This window comes from Triplophysa rosa, linkage group LG24 (genome assembly GCF_024868665.1).
Source record: "Triplophysa rosa linkage group LG24, Trosa_1v2, whole genome shotgun sequence".
Lineage (NCBI taxonomy): Eukaryota > Metazoa > Chordata > Actinopteri > Cypriniformes > Nemacheilidae > Triplophysa > Triplophysa rosa.
In genome coordinates this window covers 6,112,538-6,130,616 of record NC_079913.1, presented here as the reverse complement: position 1 = coordinate 6,130,616, position 18,079 = coordinate 6,112,538, and the positions used below count along the sequence as shown (strand labels likewise).

Sequence of the window (18,079 nt, the reverse complement as noted above, 5' to 3'; positions counted from 1 at the left end):
AGAGGTTAGAATGAGGTGCGGCTGTGTCTCAAAACCTAGTGAGCTGCCTACCTAGGCTGCCTAACTAGGCGCTTTTGATGCACACAAATGTTCGGTTGAAGCGTTGGGAAGCAATAAAATACTCGAGTCAGATAGTTATTGCGAACGATGCTCAAATGTTTGATTACAACGCCTATGGGCTCCCATAAATTGTGTCTATATAGGCAGGTTTTAAGTCACAGTCTCAAACGTTCTCTGATATAGCATGTGTATGGAATATGTTCTTTATTAAAACAGCTTTGTGTAAGAGATTGTGTTGACTGAAGCGGATGTCAGCAATAGCAAATCAAAAACATAAAATCCTCTAACTGTAGCCTTCTGCATACACATACATAACTATGCATAGGCTACTTAAACACCTGCGTTTGTGGTTTTTATTTAGTAGCATCCAGTAGTAATAAGCAGTGTTGGGCAAGTTACTCTGAAAAAGTAATCAAATACTAGTTACTAATTACAAATTCAATAGTGTCATTAGATTACTGTACAAATTACTCTCTCCAAAAAGTATTTAATTACTAGTTACTAATTACTTTCTATATCCTACAACAACTTTGATTAGTTAAGTGATTCAAGGATAGACATGAAACGGCTCTTTTAATTCATTCAAATGAATAATATAAAACTACATAAAGTACTCTTATTAACTGACCAAAGTATTACAAATGTGAGAATTATAGATTAAAGCACAGATTTTAAAGTTAGACTTTGAATTTTGATGTCAATTCCACTAGTGCACACAACATGTATTGCACAAAGTATTTTGTTTAATTACATCAGAAGTAACTGTAATTAAATTACAGAAACGAATTACTTAGTAACTAGTTACACACACTGGTAATAAGCAGTACAGATTTCGATTTAAATATCATCAATAATGATTGTATGTGATTATAATGTGTTACTTATTGCTTAAAATTTAGCCATACTGAAATCATTAACTCATTAATTGTAAAAAAAATTGGATCAACCATTCTTAAAATGCATGTTACCAATTATCCTTCACCCCCAGTAGTCCCCAAGAAAGTTTTGACCTCTGCACCTGCTGATAGGTGAACCCTCTACATTCATCTTGTCCTTCAGTATGTCTTCATTCAAAGTCTCCGTTCAAAGCCAACACTGTTCCCAGAGAGGAATGCAACCACGTTCCCTATTTCTCTTAAGAACCGTTATTTCCAAGACTGTCAGAGAAGGATGAATAAGCAGAGAGATCAATGCGATTGTGCTCATTCCCATGCCATTGTCATAATCCCATCCTTACACCAGAATTCTATCACATATCACAACTATTCTCTCAAAATTGTATGCTGATAATATAAATAGTATTTATGTAAAATTTATTTGTTTAAAATTGTTTTATGTAAAATTTGTAAAAAATGTAAATTCAAGTGGTCCCAGACCAATACCCCGCTGATTATTTAACATTTACATTTTTCATTCCTTATATACAGTATGTTTCTTGTCTATGAGATTGCTGCATTCCAGCATTGTTTTGCAATTCAAAAATCTGCATGCAGTATTTCAACGTCTTCTCTAATTTGTCTCTGGGATCAACTATGGTACAGTTAAATGCACACCACAGTTTTTTGACTCTGCTGGAGACAGGAGGTCAAATATAATTAGCATTACAATTATAGCACTGTTGGCGGTGCAGAGCGCAGTCATGCGGTGGAACAAAGCCTTTAGTCAAGATAAAAAGCAACAGACAAAACCATTGTGTTGTAATGTTAACGCAACACAAATAAACAGTCACTATGATCAGCACTACTATACAATATCTTTCTTTAAAAAGGCTGCTTGATTTCATGCTTGTCAATCTACTATCTTATTTTGAAGCACAACCGAAAATCAATTACCATCAAATAAGGTCTGATTTCTAAGAATACGCTCAACAGCTGTGTGGAAAATGGATTTTGAACGGACACCAGGTGGCAAAAATATAGAAAGGAAATAAAAATAAGACAGCAAGTGTGAGTCTATATGCGAAAGCGCCGATGTATGAGAAGAATTTCATTAAGGACTCATTAAGTGAGTGAATATCTTTTTCATTTCTTTTCAACAGTACAACAGATTGATGAGACGAGCATGTCAGTGATTCATAATTACTATGCAGAAAGTTGAATTAAATGAGAAACCTCGCACATGTGACTGAAGACGTTTTTTTTAAAGGATTATCCAATATCGTTTTCTTTTTGAGTGTGTAAGGAATTCAAACTGGCTTTTGGTCTTTGTTGCTACATAGGTATATAAGGGTGCCTATCTTTTTCAGCATCCTTATGATGCTTTAATATGTAGCCTCCATAAGCTGCAGCTCACTAGGTTTTATAACAGCAAGTGAGAACGACAGAGACCCACTGTCACTCTGAAGAAATGTCTCCCTGCACTGAAATAAATCGTGATGGTATTGCCTAAGATTATCCAAGACTTTTTCGGGCAATGATGTCCCAATTATGTTACCTCAAGGAGGCATTGATTTGTGTTGGAAGCAAGCATGCCTACAGCTCTCGCATAATGGCACAAATCCTTCAGTAGGCAGCAGCGCGCAGATGCTCCGAGCAAAATAGGGCCAAGGGGAGGAAAAGATGGTTGCAACCTGATTTCCAGCCCTGTTTGTAAAAAGTAAAGTTGGTTTATGTAAATGTCAACTTTTTTAATCTCTCAATGAATTTTTGTATTCAGATTTTCTATTGAAACAGAAATTTGGGGTATATATATATCTATTCCAAAACCTAGTGAGCTGTCAATAAAGGCAGAAGTTTAAGGCATCACAAGTGCTCGCTTGACATGAAGGATGTTAACTATGCTGACTGTTAACAATAAGGTTGTATTTGTGAACATTAGTAAATACTTTAACATGAGCTAACAATGAGAAACATTTTCAGCATGTATAATAATTAATGTTAGTTAATGTCAATACAATTGTTGTTATAGTTCATGGTGAATTAACTGATGTTAACAGCTAACGTTTGGTTTTAAAAAATGTTTTAGTAAATGCTGAAATTAACATGAACTAAGATTATTAAATGTTGTAGTATTGTTCAAAAGAGAATCCTAGAATGCATTGTTGGTGAAAAAACATATACATTACAAAACAATTCAGTATTTAAAAGAAATTAATTGTATCACGGCATCTTTTACATGCATTTCTATTCTAATTCAACTTAATTTCTAAAAATGTGTGGTGCATATCGCTACTGTCCTTCTCCATATTTCATGATTTTATTTTTTTTGGCATAAATCATTATTATAAGTAACATTTCATGTTTGTAACTGGGTTTTACAAACATCTAGCTAATTAAAAGTATTAAAAAGTGCTTGCCAACTTTGACCACACAGTATTTAATCATTTAAAAAGTAGATTTTCCATTTCATGAAAAACAGCAAATTTGGACATGCAAGGTTTCAGAAGGATAGTGACAATATGCTAAAAGTGAATTATATTATTTTTTTGAAGTACATTAGCGAATTCTACCACACATGGACAAAAAGCCACAATACTCCATCCTAGGATTTCATGGTCTATTGAATAAAAACACAAAAATGAAACTTTAGACAAAATGTTCCCTTCTACTTTAACATGGGCTGATTCCAATTTCAGGCTGAAAGATCATTTAATTACACAGACAGAGACTGGCTCATTGGATCTGAATGACAATAAGCATGAATGAGCACAAATTAAGTTTAATGATGCCCCTTCTGTTTACAATGAACCCAATGGAGCTATAATCAATTATCAAGTGGCCCTTTCTCTCATATTCTATATTGAAGAATAAGCCAATACACTACACCGTCGCTTCTGACCTCTTTTCCAAGTACAATTACTTTCTCAATCTTCCCCCCAATTTTCTATTAAAAGTGACCTGGAAAATACAAATTAGGTCTTGTTGTAAAACAGCAACAATCTACAGCCCATTAATGGCTTTCTGGAGGTAATTGTGCTCTACTCGAGCGATGACCATCCTTTGATGAACTTAACATTGAAGTTAATTTAATTACTTTACGCTAACATAAAATTCCCATCGACTTCCACGAAACGATGAAAAGACCTTGGAATTCATGAGAAAACACTGCACATCAGCCTTGAATATGTGGAAATAACAAAGATGTTATTTACTCGATGTGAAGAGCCTTAAGGCACAGTCTCATGAGAGCACTCCATTAATACAGGCTTCTTTATGTAGGCATATCGTTCATCTTCACTATCTCACACAAGCACGCCGACGTTGGTGAAGGGGCGCCAAGGCTCATTTTATTACCTCTCTCCGCTCTCTTGTCTTAAACTATTTAAGACCGACTTAATGAAGGGATAGAGAGACACTGATAGCAAGAGAGTGTACGATTGAACTATACGTGGACCCATCCGAAGCTCACATGTGCTTCTGACAGCTGTCTGTTTTCCTTCAATGGTAGTCAACGGTGACCAAGACCTGTTTGGTTACAAGCATTCATCCAAATAACTGATAAATAAGACTTTTGGGTGAACTGTTCCTTTAAGCATGACATACTATTAGCATCCCCTTTCATATAAAAAATACCTCTTTCCTGGATTCTTATTGGTCAACGGCAGCTCAATTAGATACAAAGGGCATTTGTACAAGGTCATGTATTCTTAGTCTCTTCACTCCACCATCATCCATCTCAGTGTGTCCATCACCGTGTCTGATCTAGCTGTTTATTGCCGGTGCTCTCTCTAGAGTCTCTCTCTCAGCCTCCTGATTCACAGTGAGAAATAGCCCGGAGCTCTCAGGGGAGGAGACTGACAGGAGATGGGGCATGTATAGAGGTGTACGGGTGTGCGGCCTCATTGTCGGTGCTCTCTCTGATTAATCAATGCAGCACAGCGGAATATCCCAGAGGAGAGGTAACGTATGAGGCTGCTGAAGCCCCTGTGACCCCGATGCCACCTCTGCACAGTGACCTCATGTTTCGGCCATATAACAGGTTGATGGGGAACGTAGAACAAGGCTATATGTCATTGATCAACTGTACAGCCCCTAACAACCACAGGTCCCAAATCAGCCTAACTCACATAAATATCCATCGATTTGGGAGCAATTTACTGTATGATGGATCAGGAAATGACTTTTAGTTGAACCTGCTGGAATTATATTATTTGGCGGCCAACGCATTAGAAACCAACTGGTGCTCGTGTGGAAATTCAAGTTCGAGTGTCCAATTCTTTGTGATGAAGTTGTTTAAAATGTTTATGCACAATGCAGTTGTACTGTGAAAAGTAAAGACACATTTAGGAAAGACAGATCACTGAAGAACTTACCTGATAAACGGAGGTGGTAGAGAATCATATTGTGTCTGTTGACAGTTATTTACCACTTGACAATGTGATGTCCCTTCTAGCGGATTTTGGCTGTCTAATTTAACTCACTTGGCCAACCCACTCCTGTTCTCAACACATTTAGCTAATTAAAGACCTTCATCTAATTCACATTTGATTAACCAAGCATCCAATGAAGCCTAAATGTTGACGCCAAGGTCTCAGAGGAAGCTGTTTTTAAAGCTGATGATCTAATTGGAAATGAAATATACAAGCAGCACCATAGGCCTTTTGGGATCTTGTTTTATTTTATGGTTTAGCGATTCTGTATTTCAGCAAGATGAGATGGCATGTATGTGAACATATGTGCAATGTACACTGTAAAAAATGTCAGTAGATTTAACAGTAAAATACCGTATAAATGCTACAGTATAAAACCGTATTTCATAAAACATGCGAAACCCGTAGAATTTACAGTGGAAATCTGTAATTAGTTTTACGGAGTAAGACCGTACATTTAACAGGTAAAAACATATGAAAATACGGTTTATTGGAGTAAAACATTACAGTACACTGTATTATTTGCCGTAAAAAAAGAACGTCTTAAAAATATTCTTATTACAAATAGGCTACATAAACATATCTGACTCCCCTGTGCAGTGTGCACTTAAACCAGTTTTAATATGTGTTATAAAATCATCTTTTTCTGTGTAAAGTTGTAATATAATGACTTCTATACATTGTTTAGCTTAAATTGTCTGCCTAAACCCCCCAAAAAATTTCACCTTGACATTTGTCACTTTTGATAATTTAAATATTGTTTTTATGTAATTAGCAGTGCTTTTACATTTTTAGATTGTGTGAAACAAATTTTTTGTCTCTGAACTCAAGAATGTATTTTATGGTAAAGCAATCAACTCAACAAGCATTTAAAACATAACCGTTAAGCATCATCCAATCAAGATATACGTTGCGCCTTGGCTTCGTGAACAAAGGATGTGATTGGTTGAATACTCATTGGCGCGGAGCACACAGTAACGTAAAGTTTGCGTTCCCGCGTTTCAACAGTGACGATTCTGATGAAGCACTGTTGGAGCTGAACTACAAATCAGTGGTATATATATATATATATATATATATATGTATGGCATTGGGCATATTGGTAAGTTGGATTTAACGGTTTTAGCAGTGTGTGATTTTAAACACGAGTAGAATGTACACTGTTTTCACGGGGCATAAACATATTTAACTAGCCAGCGCATGTAGGCAGACTTGCAAGTCCTAAAGCGTGAGAGCTCTTGATCCGTGGAAATACTCTGTAAAATATATGTTTGTTAAGTACTTTTGCTAAATAGAATCAAGCAGTGCATCGTTTTAAATACGAGTAAGTTAGCATGTAGGCTACACTGTTTAAACATGTCTGGCAGCGGATGTAGTAAAACTCGCAAGCTCTAGATGTCCTGCCCAGTTTGTGAAATATAATTTATGTGTTTGAAACCGTAGTAGAGTGTGTATTTATTCACGTAGTTTAAATGTTTAGCTGTCAGTTCTGTGTGATATCAGTGCAAATCCTTAGGTAGCATGTTTTACATAACAAACTTCACCTTAAACCACGGTGCGTGTTCAAGTGTGCATTTTTACCGTAAACAAAATAGATTCACGTGTTGCTACTCCACATGCCCTTGCTGTCACAAAACTAGAAGTTTTGAGAGTACAGAAATGGTTGCTCAGAGGATGTGAAAGGCATGATTCTTCTACCTCTCTCCTGTTTTGATGAGAAAGAGGAGCTCCTCCATTATGTAGAAGAGACAAGCCTGGCAAAGGATGTGGAGTTAGAAAACCTGCCTGTGACGCCTTGCATTATTGTGTGTGGTAAGTGAACGTTTTGTTAATATACAGTAGAACCCTAAAGCTTTAATGATTAAATGTTTAACTATAAAGTTGAGTTTATAAGTTTACATGCCCCTTGCAGAGTATGCAAAATGATAGGGATTAAAGTGATAGTTCACCCACAAATGAAAATTCTGTCATCATTTACTCACCCTCTTATCATTTTAAACTAGAACACAAAAGAAGATATTTTAAAAAAATGCTGGTAACCGAACAGCAGTGGCACCCATTCATTTCTATTGTATGGACACAAAACCAACACAAGTCAATGGGGGCCAGTTAACAACATTCTTCAAAATTGTGTTCTGCAGAAGAAAGTCATACAGGGTAAATGCTGAGACAATTTTAATTTTTGGTGAACTATCAATTTAAGAAATAAGATACAAATCATACAAATTGCAATTTTTAATTAGTTCTGCACAGAACAAACTGTTCCACATAATATATGTTTTTACATATATTCCACAACACAGATTAATAACTCGGTTTACACAAATCTAAACTTTAGAACTGGTTTATTTCTATTATTTCTAAAATCTATTTTGTGAAATGGTTATTTCAGGGCAGTACTAAATAAACTGCAATTTGTATAATATTCTTGCCATACTGTATATGTAAATACACAATAATCTTACGTTCATAAATTTATGTATATTGCATTGAAATGTATCTACAGGACCCTCCTGCTATGCTGCTGTCCGATTCATGCTAGCTGTGGACCGCAAGATTGTGAATGATGACATCACTTCTTTCATCTCTGCTGTTTGCCTAATGTTCTGCAGTTATTACTGCTCCAAAATTAACTACCCTACTGAACTGGCGTCAGTGCTTGAATTCCTGCAAAGGTATGTAAAGAGACTTAGGAGGGGAGATTCATTACGGTGTAGCTTAATTTACAGACTTATAAATGTTTTTTTTTTCTTTTCAAGGTGTTTTTTTCATCATCAATCCGGAGAAAGGGAATAAAGGAGGTGGAAAAGAAAAACAAAAAGCTACTCCCAGTCTTCACCCTAATCGCTGACCTTTCTGATCATGAATGGCGAGAGACTTTGTAAAGGTGGTCTGCAGACTGTTTCCAAGTTTATACTCGGGGTGAGAGACTTTGTAAAGGTGGCCTACAGACTGTTTCCAAGTTTTAATCTCTTAAAGGGTTATTTCAGGCTTGAATCAAATTTTCCCCATGTTTTACTTACCCTCAAGGCATCCTAAGTGAATGTAACTTTTTTCTTGAGGAATAATGGAGTCAGAGTAATAATACCACGTATCCTTTTACTTCCAAGCAGTAGAATGGGAGTGAATGGGGGGCAATTTTTTAAATCTCCAAAAAGTGCATCCATTGATCAAAGAGCGGCTCGACACGGCTCCGTGGTCTTAACAAAGGTCTTCTGAAGCGAATCCATGCGTTTGTTTAAGAGAAATATACATATTGACAACGCTATAAAGGATAATGTCCAACATCCGCTGCAGGCGAGCGAGAGGCTTGTTTCTCCGGCAAATGACGCAGAGTCTTCACCCTAAGTAAGTTCCTGTGACGAACAGCATTTTTCGCCAATATAAACACCGCCTCTTCTGGGCGGGAGCTTTCGTCGCCATCATTTAACGGAAAAACAAGCCTCTCTTTCGCCTGCAGCGGCTGTTAGACATTATCCTTAATAGCGTTGTCAATATGCATATTTCTCTTAAACAAACGCATTGATTCGCTTCAGAAGACCTTTGTTAAGACCACGGAGCCGTGTCGAGCCGTTCTTCTTTCATCGATGGATGCACTTTTTGGAGCTTCAAAAAATCCCCCCCATTCACTCACATTCTGCCGCTTGGAAGTCAAAGAATACGTGGTATTATTACTTTGATTGCATTATTCTTCAAGAAGAAAGTCACATTCACTTAGGATGCCGTGAGGGTAAGTAAAACATGGGGAAATTTTGATTTTAAGCATGAAGTATCACTTTAAAGGGATAGTTCTCCCCAAAGTGAAAATTCTGTCATTTCCTCACTCTCAGGTTCTTCCAAACCTGTATACATTTTTTGTTCGGTTAAACAAAAAGGAAGCTATTTATAAGAATGTCAGTAACCAAACAGATCTTATCCCTCATTTACTGCCATAGTAGGGAAAAAAATACTATGGGAGTCAATGGGGGATGAGATCTGTTTGGTAAATGACATTCTTACAAATAAATTCCTTGGTGTTTAGCAGAACAAAGAAATATATACAGTACAGGTTTGACATGACAAGAGAGTGAGTAAATGATGACAGAATTTTCATTTTTGGGTGAAGCATCACTTTAAATGTAGACTGGACTGAACGATTTTAATTAAACCACTGTATACCAGTTGAAACACGAGAACAGAAAAATGCACTAATATTTTGTCTTAAATGCCTGCCAGTCTTTATTAAAGATACTTGGGACCTCACTGATGTCTTTGTCTTTTATAGATTTTGATGGGTTTTGATGATTTGATTTAGGTTTGCAAATGTAAGATATTTATCAATTAGTTTAACAGTAATTTTAATAGTTTCTTAAAGGTTAAATCTGAATGTTTAGCAAATAATTATAGAGTTTAACTGTAATTATTACAACATAAACCTTTAAATTAGACAGTGCTGAACTGTAAAAAAGATGGTTATGAACCGTAATTAATACAATGTAAACCTTTAAATTAGACAGTGCTGAACTGTAAAAAAGATGGTTATGAACCGTAATTAATACAATGTAAACCTTTAAATTAGAAAGTGCTGAACTGTAAAAAAGATGGTTATGAACCGTAATTAATACAATGTAAACCTTTAAATTAGAAAGTGCTGAACTGTAAAAAAGATGGTTATGAACCGTAATTAATACAATGTAAACCTTTAAATTAGACAGTGCTGAACTGTAAAAAAGATGGTTATGAACCGTAATTAATACAATGTAAACCTTTAAATTAGAAAGTGCTGAACTGTAAAAAAGATGGTTATGAACCGTAATTAATACAATGTAAACCTTTAAATTAGAAAGTGCTGAACTGTAAAAAAGATGGTTATGAACCGTAATTAATACAATGTAAATCCTGGAATTTGACAGGTATAAACTGTTTTTATAACAGCATAAACAAGTAAATTAGACAGTTATGAACCGTAAAAAAGAAAATTATTAACTGTAAAATATACGGTACAGTGGGTGCAATCCCGTAAAACCAATAACGTTGCAACCGTACTTTTGACGGTAAAGTTCTGGCAACCACAGCTGCCGGTTTTTTACCGTAAAATTTACGGAATATTTTTTACAGTGTACAATTCTGCTAATGGTTGAATTGTAAGTGAGAATGTGGTGCTGTGCATTATTTATGTGAACTGAGTTTTATTAGTATTTAGAGTAATGAGATGAACAACATGATGCAAACAAGATGTGCATATACATCACACACAAGTATCTGTGTATATGTGCTGTGTGTATATAAATATGCGTATGGTTGTTTCTCATCTAGACATAAAGGTATCACCTAACAGTGTTGATTTCTCTACTGCATTAAATTTAAAGAATGTTTCTTTCTCACAGGGATGCAAATAGCATTTTGTATTCAGGAGGTCTTTTGAGACTTGTTGTTTGTAGTGCTTGCATAACAACTTTGTCTTATTAAAAGGCGGTCTCTCACGGTCCCTTGTTAGTTCAAACAAGCACACCCAGACAGAGTAACACAAAGCCATGTAAATTATCCATAAGGATAAGCTCTAAGGAACATCACAGAGCCGGGTGGGATAACTAGAGGTGATCAGGTTGTCTATGCCAGTATGCCAACGTCTAAAATAAGGAGCACAATTAAATCTTCATCAATAAATGTAGCAGAGTATGATTGACGGATACTAAGATGAGTTAAAAACGAATATAATATAATCTCTACATGAATCCGAGAATTTTGCAACATTCTTATAAAGCAAGATTATAATAATATACTCTCGCAGTACAAAACAGCCAAATACACTGAGTTCTTTTAAGAATACAAAGTACATTTTAAAGTAACCATCTATGCCCTTCAACAGTTGGTAAATTTGCTTAATTATGTCATTTATTAGTTTGTGGTATAGGCCAAGGTAATTTTCTGGGACATGGTGTGCAGTGTTAAACCCATCCGAGGTTGTGCACTGTTCTTGTGTAACAACATTAGGCCTGTGTCTCTCTTTCAGAGCAACTGAATTTTAGAGTTACCTTCACATTTATTGATCCGCCTCTCAGCTTTGCAAATCAAAGGCTTGTGGCCTCAGCGCTCTTGGCTTTATTTTCTAGACAGAACCAAACACACAGAATCAAAAATCACAAGTCATTTCTCTAAACTTAATGGATGAATTTAGTTTGTATACATTTAATAATGTTTTTATGCGGCGTCTCACATACATTTTTATAATTTACTTTATAATTTAATATAACATAATACATAAAACTATACTATACTGTATATAAAGCTATAAGATAGCTTTTATAATACCAATGTATTTTTCTTTGAGCTTAACAGTCGCAATAAAACATCATTGTATATAATGCAACCATATTTTACACAAGTGTGAAAGTGAGTAATATTGGCAGAATTTTTAACTGAAATAGAAAACTTCCTTTAAAGGTCAGGTGTGTAATTTTATGGAGAATCTATTGATAGAAATGCAATAAACTATACATAAAGTCTTCAGAGGTGTATAAAGTGCTTACATAATGAAGCGTTATGTTTTTATTACCTTAGAACGAGCTATTTCTATCTACATACACCGCAGGTCCCCTTACATGAAATTCGCCATGTTGTTTCTACATTAGCCCTAAACCGACAAACTGCTCTACAGAGTGTTTCATATATACGGTATCTCCTTCAGCAAAGAAGCGAAATCGTGAAGACATCTTAGTCATGTGTCAGCCACAGTAGTGCTTCGAAAGGGAGGGGCGGTGTGAGCTGTTGGTTGCAATACGCAACCTCTCCACTAGATGCCACTAAATTTCAAACACTCTACCTTTAAGACTGTGACAACCCACATAGGATATGTAAACTTTCAAAGGTTAAAAGGTAAAAAAAGGCACAATGATGTCATGACTGTCAGAGTTCTGTTTATAAAGATGTGTTTGGATTGGTAGCTGAGTCTGCAGTGGATGTTGCTAGGCCTCACAGCAGAACACAGCGCAAACCCTGCTGTGTCTCTGAGTTTCACAATCGCAGCTAGATGTCATTTTGATTCATGAAACGTCAAGATACCCGACAAGCCCGAGACAGCACAGCCAAATAAAGACAAAATCATTGCCACCATTTCTGACACAGTCGTGAGAGACTCACTGGGACTTTAACAGTTCCAAATGAGAGTCAAAAATGTCTTGTCTATTTCAATTGAACTGAAATACAATTGGCAGAAGTACAAATGTATGTGAATTTTATCACCTTTGTGAAACATGATTCACAATCCGCTTTCAAGCTTCGTTGCTTTTCAGTGATTTCTTTCTGGGCCAAATAAGGCGTATTATTCGAAAAATTCCGAAAAAAAGGTTACATTTCTACATTTAATTAGAGCATTTGGTAGGTGCCTTCATCCAAAGTGATTTACAGTGCATTCAAGGTAAATATTTTATTAGTACGTGCATTAACTCTTGCAACATTTGCTTTTCCACTTGAAAAGGCCATAAATATAAGTAAATATTTGCTTTAATTTATTATTAGCTAGCTGTTAGACAGCATAATAAACCTTCCTTGGAAAAGTTTGCATCATGTCTTGTAAAGAATATTTTAGAGTTCGCCTAAAAATGAAAAATTTCCCATCTTTTATTCACACTCATGTCATTCCAACCTTTATATGACTCCTTCGGTGGAACACAAAAGAAAATATTTTAATTAATGTCTCAGTGATTTTGTATTTATACAATGGAAGTCAACGATGCCCCAATGTTGTTTGGTCAGCGACATTCTTCAAAATAATCTTCTTTTGTGTAAGTCATACAGGTTTGAAATGACATGAGGGAGAGAAAAAGTCTTTTAGGAGAACTATCCCTTTAATTACAAAACAGTCTGATTTTTACACAAAGCGTCTGCATTCTATTCCAGTCCGTTCTGCTCAGGTAATGTTATTGCAAGTACATTTGAAAAATGCCATTCTGCACATCCCTCACCAAAAGCATTTGAATGAATCTGTTTTCGTGCAGAGGACATCCCAAGGCATCCGTCTTCGCTTTTGTTCCAACCAAGACGAATACGCGCCACGTGAGACGACCGCTTCTTGCAATATTCTTTAGAAAACACCCCAAGGACCGTCAGGCAAAGTCAATAGCCCTGTTGCCTCCTCTAGTCATGTTCTGACAATCTTTTAAATATTTTCCCCCAAATAATTTTGCACATGTCCCTTTTGTTGTTTTTCAACTCTTTATTTCTCGCTCTCATTTCTCATGCTAAGAGAAAGTACACAGCCACTGGATTTTTATTTGACAAGGCATACAAGAATTGTAATGGGCGCTAAAGTGGTTGAAGCAGAAATCATATTGCCTTTGATTGCCCTGTGCGACTTGAAACGCTGCCACAGGGCTGTGAATTACATTGCGTGAGGGCAGACGCGGCATGCGAGGTCAGGCAGACCTTTCTCGACAGCAACAGGAGTCTGCCTCTCCTGCAAGACCTGCATGAGAATTCACGATTTACGCCTGGACCGTTCCCTCGACAGACCTTCGGATTCCTCCTCAGAAGCAAAGAAATTCTCTTTATTTCCATCTGTCCGTTTCCCTATCCTCGCTCTGCATTCTTTATTTATGCTTCTCCCTTTTTGGGCTCCATCTGCTTCACGAGCCCGGCACCCAGGTGGTGCCAACTGTTATATCAAGCACTGCGGAGTCTGACTGGTGATCGGGGTGGCGCAAGGCATGCTGGGTGTGTGTTTAGAGTAAGCCATGTGTGTCCTGCCTCAAAGGTCGTGTAATGAATCACAGCGGGGTAAATGACAGTTATTAGCATTGACAGCTAAGAGCAATAATGGCAGGTCTCGTCTTTTGATTATGTCTTTAAATGATGCAGTCCATCACCGCTGTAAGCCAGCGGACATCACTTAGACGTCAAGATCAATGCCTGCTGATTGTTGTTTCATAAATAATGATTTACAGAGCATCCTAATCACAAAACTTAGACAATCACTGCGGTTATTACAGAAGCAATATCTCGCTCGATTTTGTTTTTGCTCCGTCCTTCGTCACAGCTGAGATAGCTCTCGCAACATCGCTTGATTTATCGCATCAAAATGTCCCCGAAACATGCCCGCATTAATATCCATCAAAACATAACAATAATTGTGTCGCTATCTTCCTCTGAAGTTAAATGAAAGTGTCTTGTGGACGAGGTAGATGACATGTTCAATCGTGTGGAAGGCAAATGCTATACTTGGGGAAAAAAAGGGACTGCTAAAATATTTTGTCTAGGATGGAAAACATTAGGAATCAGTATTCCGGAGGCTGGGTTTTTGAAGCAGAGCTATATCTAAAGAGCACGGATATTTTCTGCAGTTACGATCGTCTTATTTTGACCGTTCTAAAAATTGTAATTGAAAATGGCAAGTGGAACAATGAAATAAGACTGAATATAGAAAAGTGTAGCTTATTATTGAACTGCTATAGCTAGAACTAAGCAGAACTTTTGAGTTTTTTCTTCGACAATAATGAAAATTGGTTCGTAATGAGAACAAACTTATATAATAACAAAGGTTATTATGTAGACAGACAAAGTGTTGTCACGTAGCGTCACGCTTCATTAATAAAACAATTTTATGGTGGCTTGATAATCGAAACATCTCGGAGCATCGGTTGATGTGAAGATAGCGAAAATGCAGCTCGAATGGTAATGGATCTCTCCAGGTGAAAACCTCAAACAAACAAAGAAGCCGTTCAGTACCGACTTAACTCACGGTGTTGGCTTGAGGTGGTTTATGATCAGAATATTAACCTTCGGTGTGGGCTGAGAAGCATACATTTTTGGTCAAGTGCTTTATTGGAGAACGTGGCGCTATGAAAACAGGATTCTAAAAAAAAAGGCCTTGGGGAGAGCGCAGCGCAGTTTTCTGGACTCCCCTCATCACCTTATAAAGACTGAGGTCACAATACAGCTAACGTTTTATACGCAGCCTTGAGTCATCATCCCTTGGCGATGTGTGCTTAGCAACCATAGAATCCTCTCATACACATGTTCATAGGGACTATGAGCTTGGCAATCGGAATATTTCATTTCCAGGTATTGACTTCTTCCCAAGTGTAATTATATACCATCCACACTCCTCTCTACATAACTTCCACACCCACTAGTGGAACCATTAGGAGACGCTATAAGGGCATTAGATTACTCTCTGAACCCCCTCTTATTTTCTCTGTGGTGTATCATGCTATGCTAACTGAGGGACGAACAGATGGATTAGGTTAAAGGAGTCCAAAAGAAGATAAGCACTGACTGTTTTTCTTTGCCCGACCTGACTCATTATGCCCTAGCCTCGCCCCGCAGCACTCGCTCTGACGCACTTGAAGCCGCCAGGGCACCCCGGTGAATGGATGGACGGGAAGCCGGAGGGGGAGGAATGGATGAGGAAAGTAGGGCGATGATGATGTGTCACGATGCCCACCGAAAGGCAGCATCTCTACCCACATTTATCTGTATGTTTTTCCCCACTGGCTGTGTGTTGTCTACACGCTGGCAGAAGCGTGTTGTTGCGGACCACCAGCATAGACAGCAACCAGATGTTTTGGGCAGTAGGGTTAACTACAACACTTAACAAGGCTGGAAAAAGCACAATATTTCAGAAATAATCCTTTATAAATTTTGATTGTAAATATAAATCTTTTATCACATAACATAAATCTATTTATTTACTACTATGCATTTCACAGATTGTTTTAAAGAAAGCAGCTTACAGTGCATTCAAGCTACACAAAGAATAAAAATGTACATTACCTCAGAAACGAATCCACTATAGTGCCAAGCTTCATCAGTTGAGCTGCAAGACCAGATTTTTTGTAATATGTATAGCCTACGTTTACTTATTTGACACGATTTTATCCAAAGCTACTGGCATTCAAACTTCAGGCATACATAATGAATAAAGTGCATCCAAGCTATACATTTTTTATTAGTATGTATGGTTTCTGGGAATCAAACCCATGACCTTTGCATACATTTAGCTCCTAAATGGTCCGTATACCTATTTGAATAACATCAATGAGCTTAAAAATGGTACATAAGCAGATATAATTAAATTACCAGCAAGTTAATTAGAGTTCAGCACAGTGGGCTCTCGAAACCCACTCGCAAACCGCTGCACAGTAACCGTAGGTGGGCTGATCCTTTCTACACGATTAACGAACAACCATTACGCATAAACCCATGCTTCCGTAAACGGCAACGTTTAGACGTTGCGATATACATCATATTCCTAATTGTGTTACCTCACAACGTCATACAACCCACCCCGCCGAGATGAATGAACGCAACAAACTCACTATCGCTGGAACAGACCATCGGACCAGCTGTGCACAATTACGTTAACACGAAAGTAACGTGGGGAAATGTTTAGATTTGCCATGGGAAGCTATAATGTGATGAAGTGTTGAGAAGTAACATTTTCGCGTTTAGTGGGTTGTAGTGTGCACCAATTCTCGTTTGTGTGTCTGTTCACACCCCCAGCTCAGCTCCCCTCCGCTCCACAACGAGGCTGAGGGAGCGTTCAATCGCACCGGCGGTCAGTGAATAGAGGGACTAGGCGCGGGGAAATGCACGCTGAGGGAGGCTGTGCTGTCAGAGAAATGCGCCTGAGATTGAGCCGCTGAATGCACACGACGCCACCGAAATGCCGGGTTGGAAGAAAAACATCCCCGCTTGTCTGCAAGCCGACGAAGAAGGAGGTATGGCAAGCTGTGGTTTAATAGTTTTGCGTGAGCGGCGTGCTCGCGTCCTGCCGTGCGAGTTGCAAGTTGTGCTACGTTCTATTTATTGTTATGAATTCGCGGCTTGTTTGTTACGTCGTGGTTGTTGATGTTTGGCGCGAAATGTTTGTAATGTTCGGCGCTATATTGTATCAACTTACCCTCGCTGTTCAGCAAGTGGTCTCGGTAGAGAGCGGCAATACCGCGCCCGCCTCGTGGAATCCCGTAGTAGTAATGCACTTGTTCGGCCGGTGTCCTTCCTGAAATCGACATCTGAAGGCGTTATGTGATCGCTTTCCCTATGTATCCCTTCCTGGATTCCCGTTTTATGCATTCGGGTGGGTTATTGTGAACATACTGCATTTACAGCAATGTGTATGTGGTGTATAGAGATATATGGTGTTCATAGCACTCAATGTTAAAATGTTGCTCGCAGTCATGACATTTCTTTCGCTTCCACTCGGCTGGGCTGATAACCATGTGCATTTCGCTGTATGTGTGACAGTTTGCAGTTTCTATTTATAAACCGCGTTTGTAACAAGCACGGATGGAGTATTATCGTTTGACAACATGATGATTTGTATGTTTGTCATATGCAACATTGTTATTCTTTCGCTTTATAAGTCCCCGTAGCCGCGGGGCACGAATTGCAGATTCCTGCTCCCTGTAGTCATTGTTATTTAGCCTACCGCAAGGAGTGTAAATGCATGGTAACGACAGATTATTTCGTATATTCCGGTCGTTTTGCGTGTAACGATTCGGCTCGTAATGAAATCGTATATATCACAGCCATGCATGTCGAGCGAAGCGGGTCAGGAGAGAAAGCCAGATGCACTTGCCCATAGCAAACACACAGAGTAGACAAAACACGAGCTCACAATGAATCAAAGCAAAGCAGCTCGGAATGATCGTGTTTCAGAAGACTGTGAAGATGAAAAGCTTTACTTTAAATATGGCAAATGTTGATAGAAAGTTGACTGTTAGAATTATAAAG

The 18,079-nt window shown here is 37.8% G+C and overlaps 1 protein-coding gene and 1 long non-coding RNA gene across 5 annotated transcripts in view; one reads left to right on the top strand and one right to left on the bottom strand.

Moving 5' to 3' along the window:
- Positions 1 to 10,530: 10,530 nt before the first annotated feature.
- On the bottom strand, positions 10,531 to 17,420 carry LOC130547689 (uncharacterized). 2 transcript variants are annotated; one of them, XR_008961919.1, is made up of 5 exons: positions 17,247 to 17,420; positions 16,118 to 16,160; positions 15,639 to 15,943; positions 11,383 to 11,456; positions 10,531 to 10,977 (listed from the first exon to the last, which is right to left on the bottom strand). It is a non-coding gene; the product is annotated as an uncharacterized LOC130547689 (long non-coding RNA). The 2 variants fall into 2 exon arrangements; XR_008961920.1 differs by lacking the exon at positions 15,639 to 15,943.
- The window catches only part of grip1 (glutamate receptor interacting protein 1), a 203,600-nt gene continuing 202,206 nt past the window's right edge, over positions 16,686 to 18,079 (top strand). For 2 of the 3 annotated variants that reach the window (XM_057323888.1, XM_057323884.1), the window contains exon 1: positions 16,687 to 17,064. In XM_057323888.1, coding sequence (XP_057179871.1) covers positions 17,010 to 17,064 — 55 coding nt within the window. In that variant the 5' untranslated portion in view covers positions 16,687 to 17,009. Of the gene's footprint in view, positions 17,065 to 18,079 lie in introns of all 3 variants that reach the window. The other variant, XM_057323881.1, reaches the window with a different exon arrangement.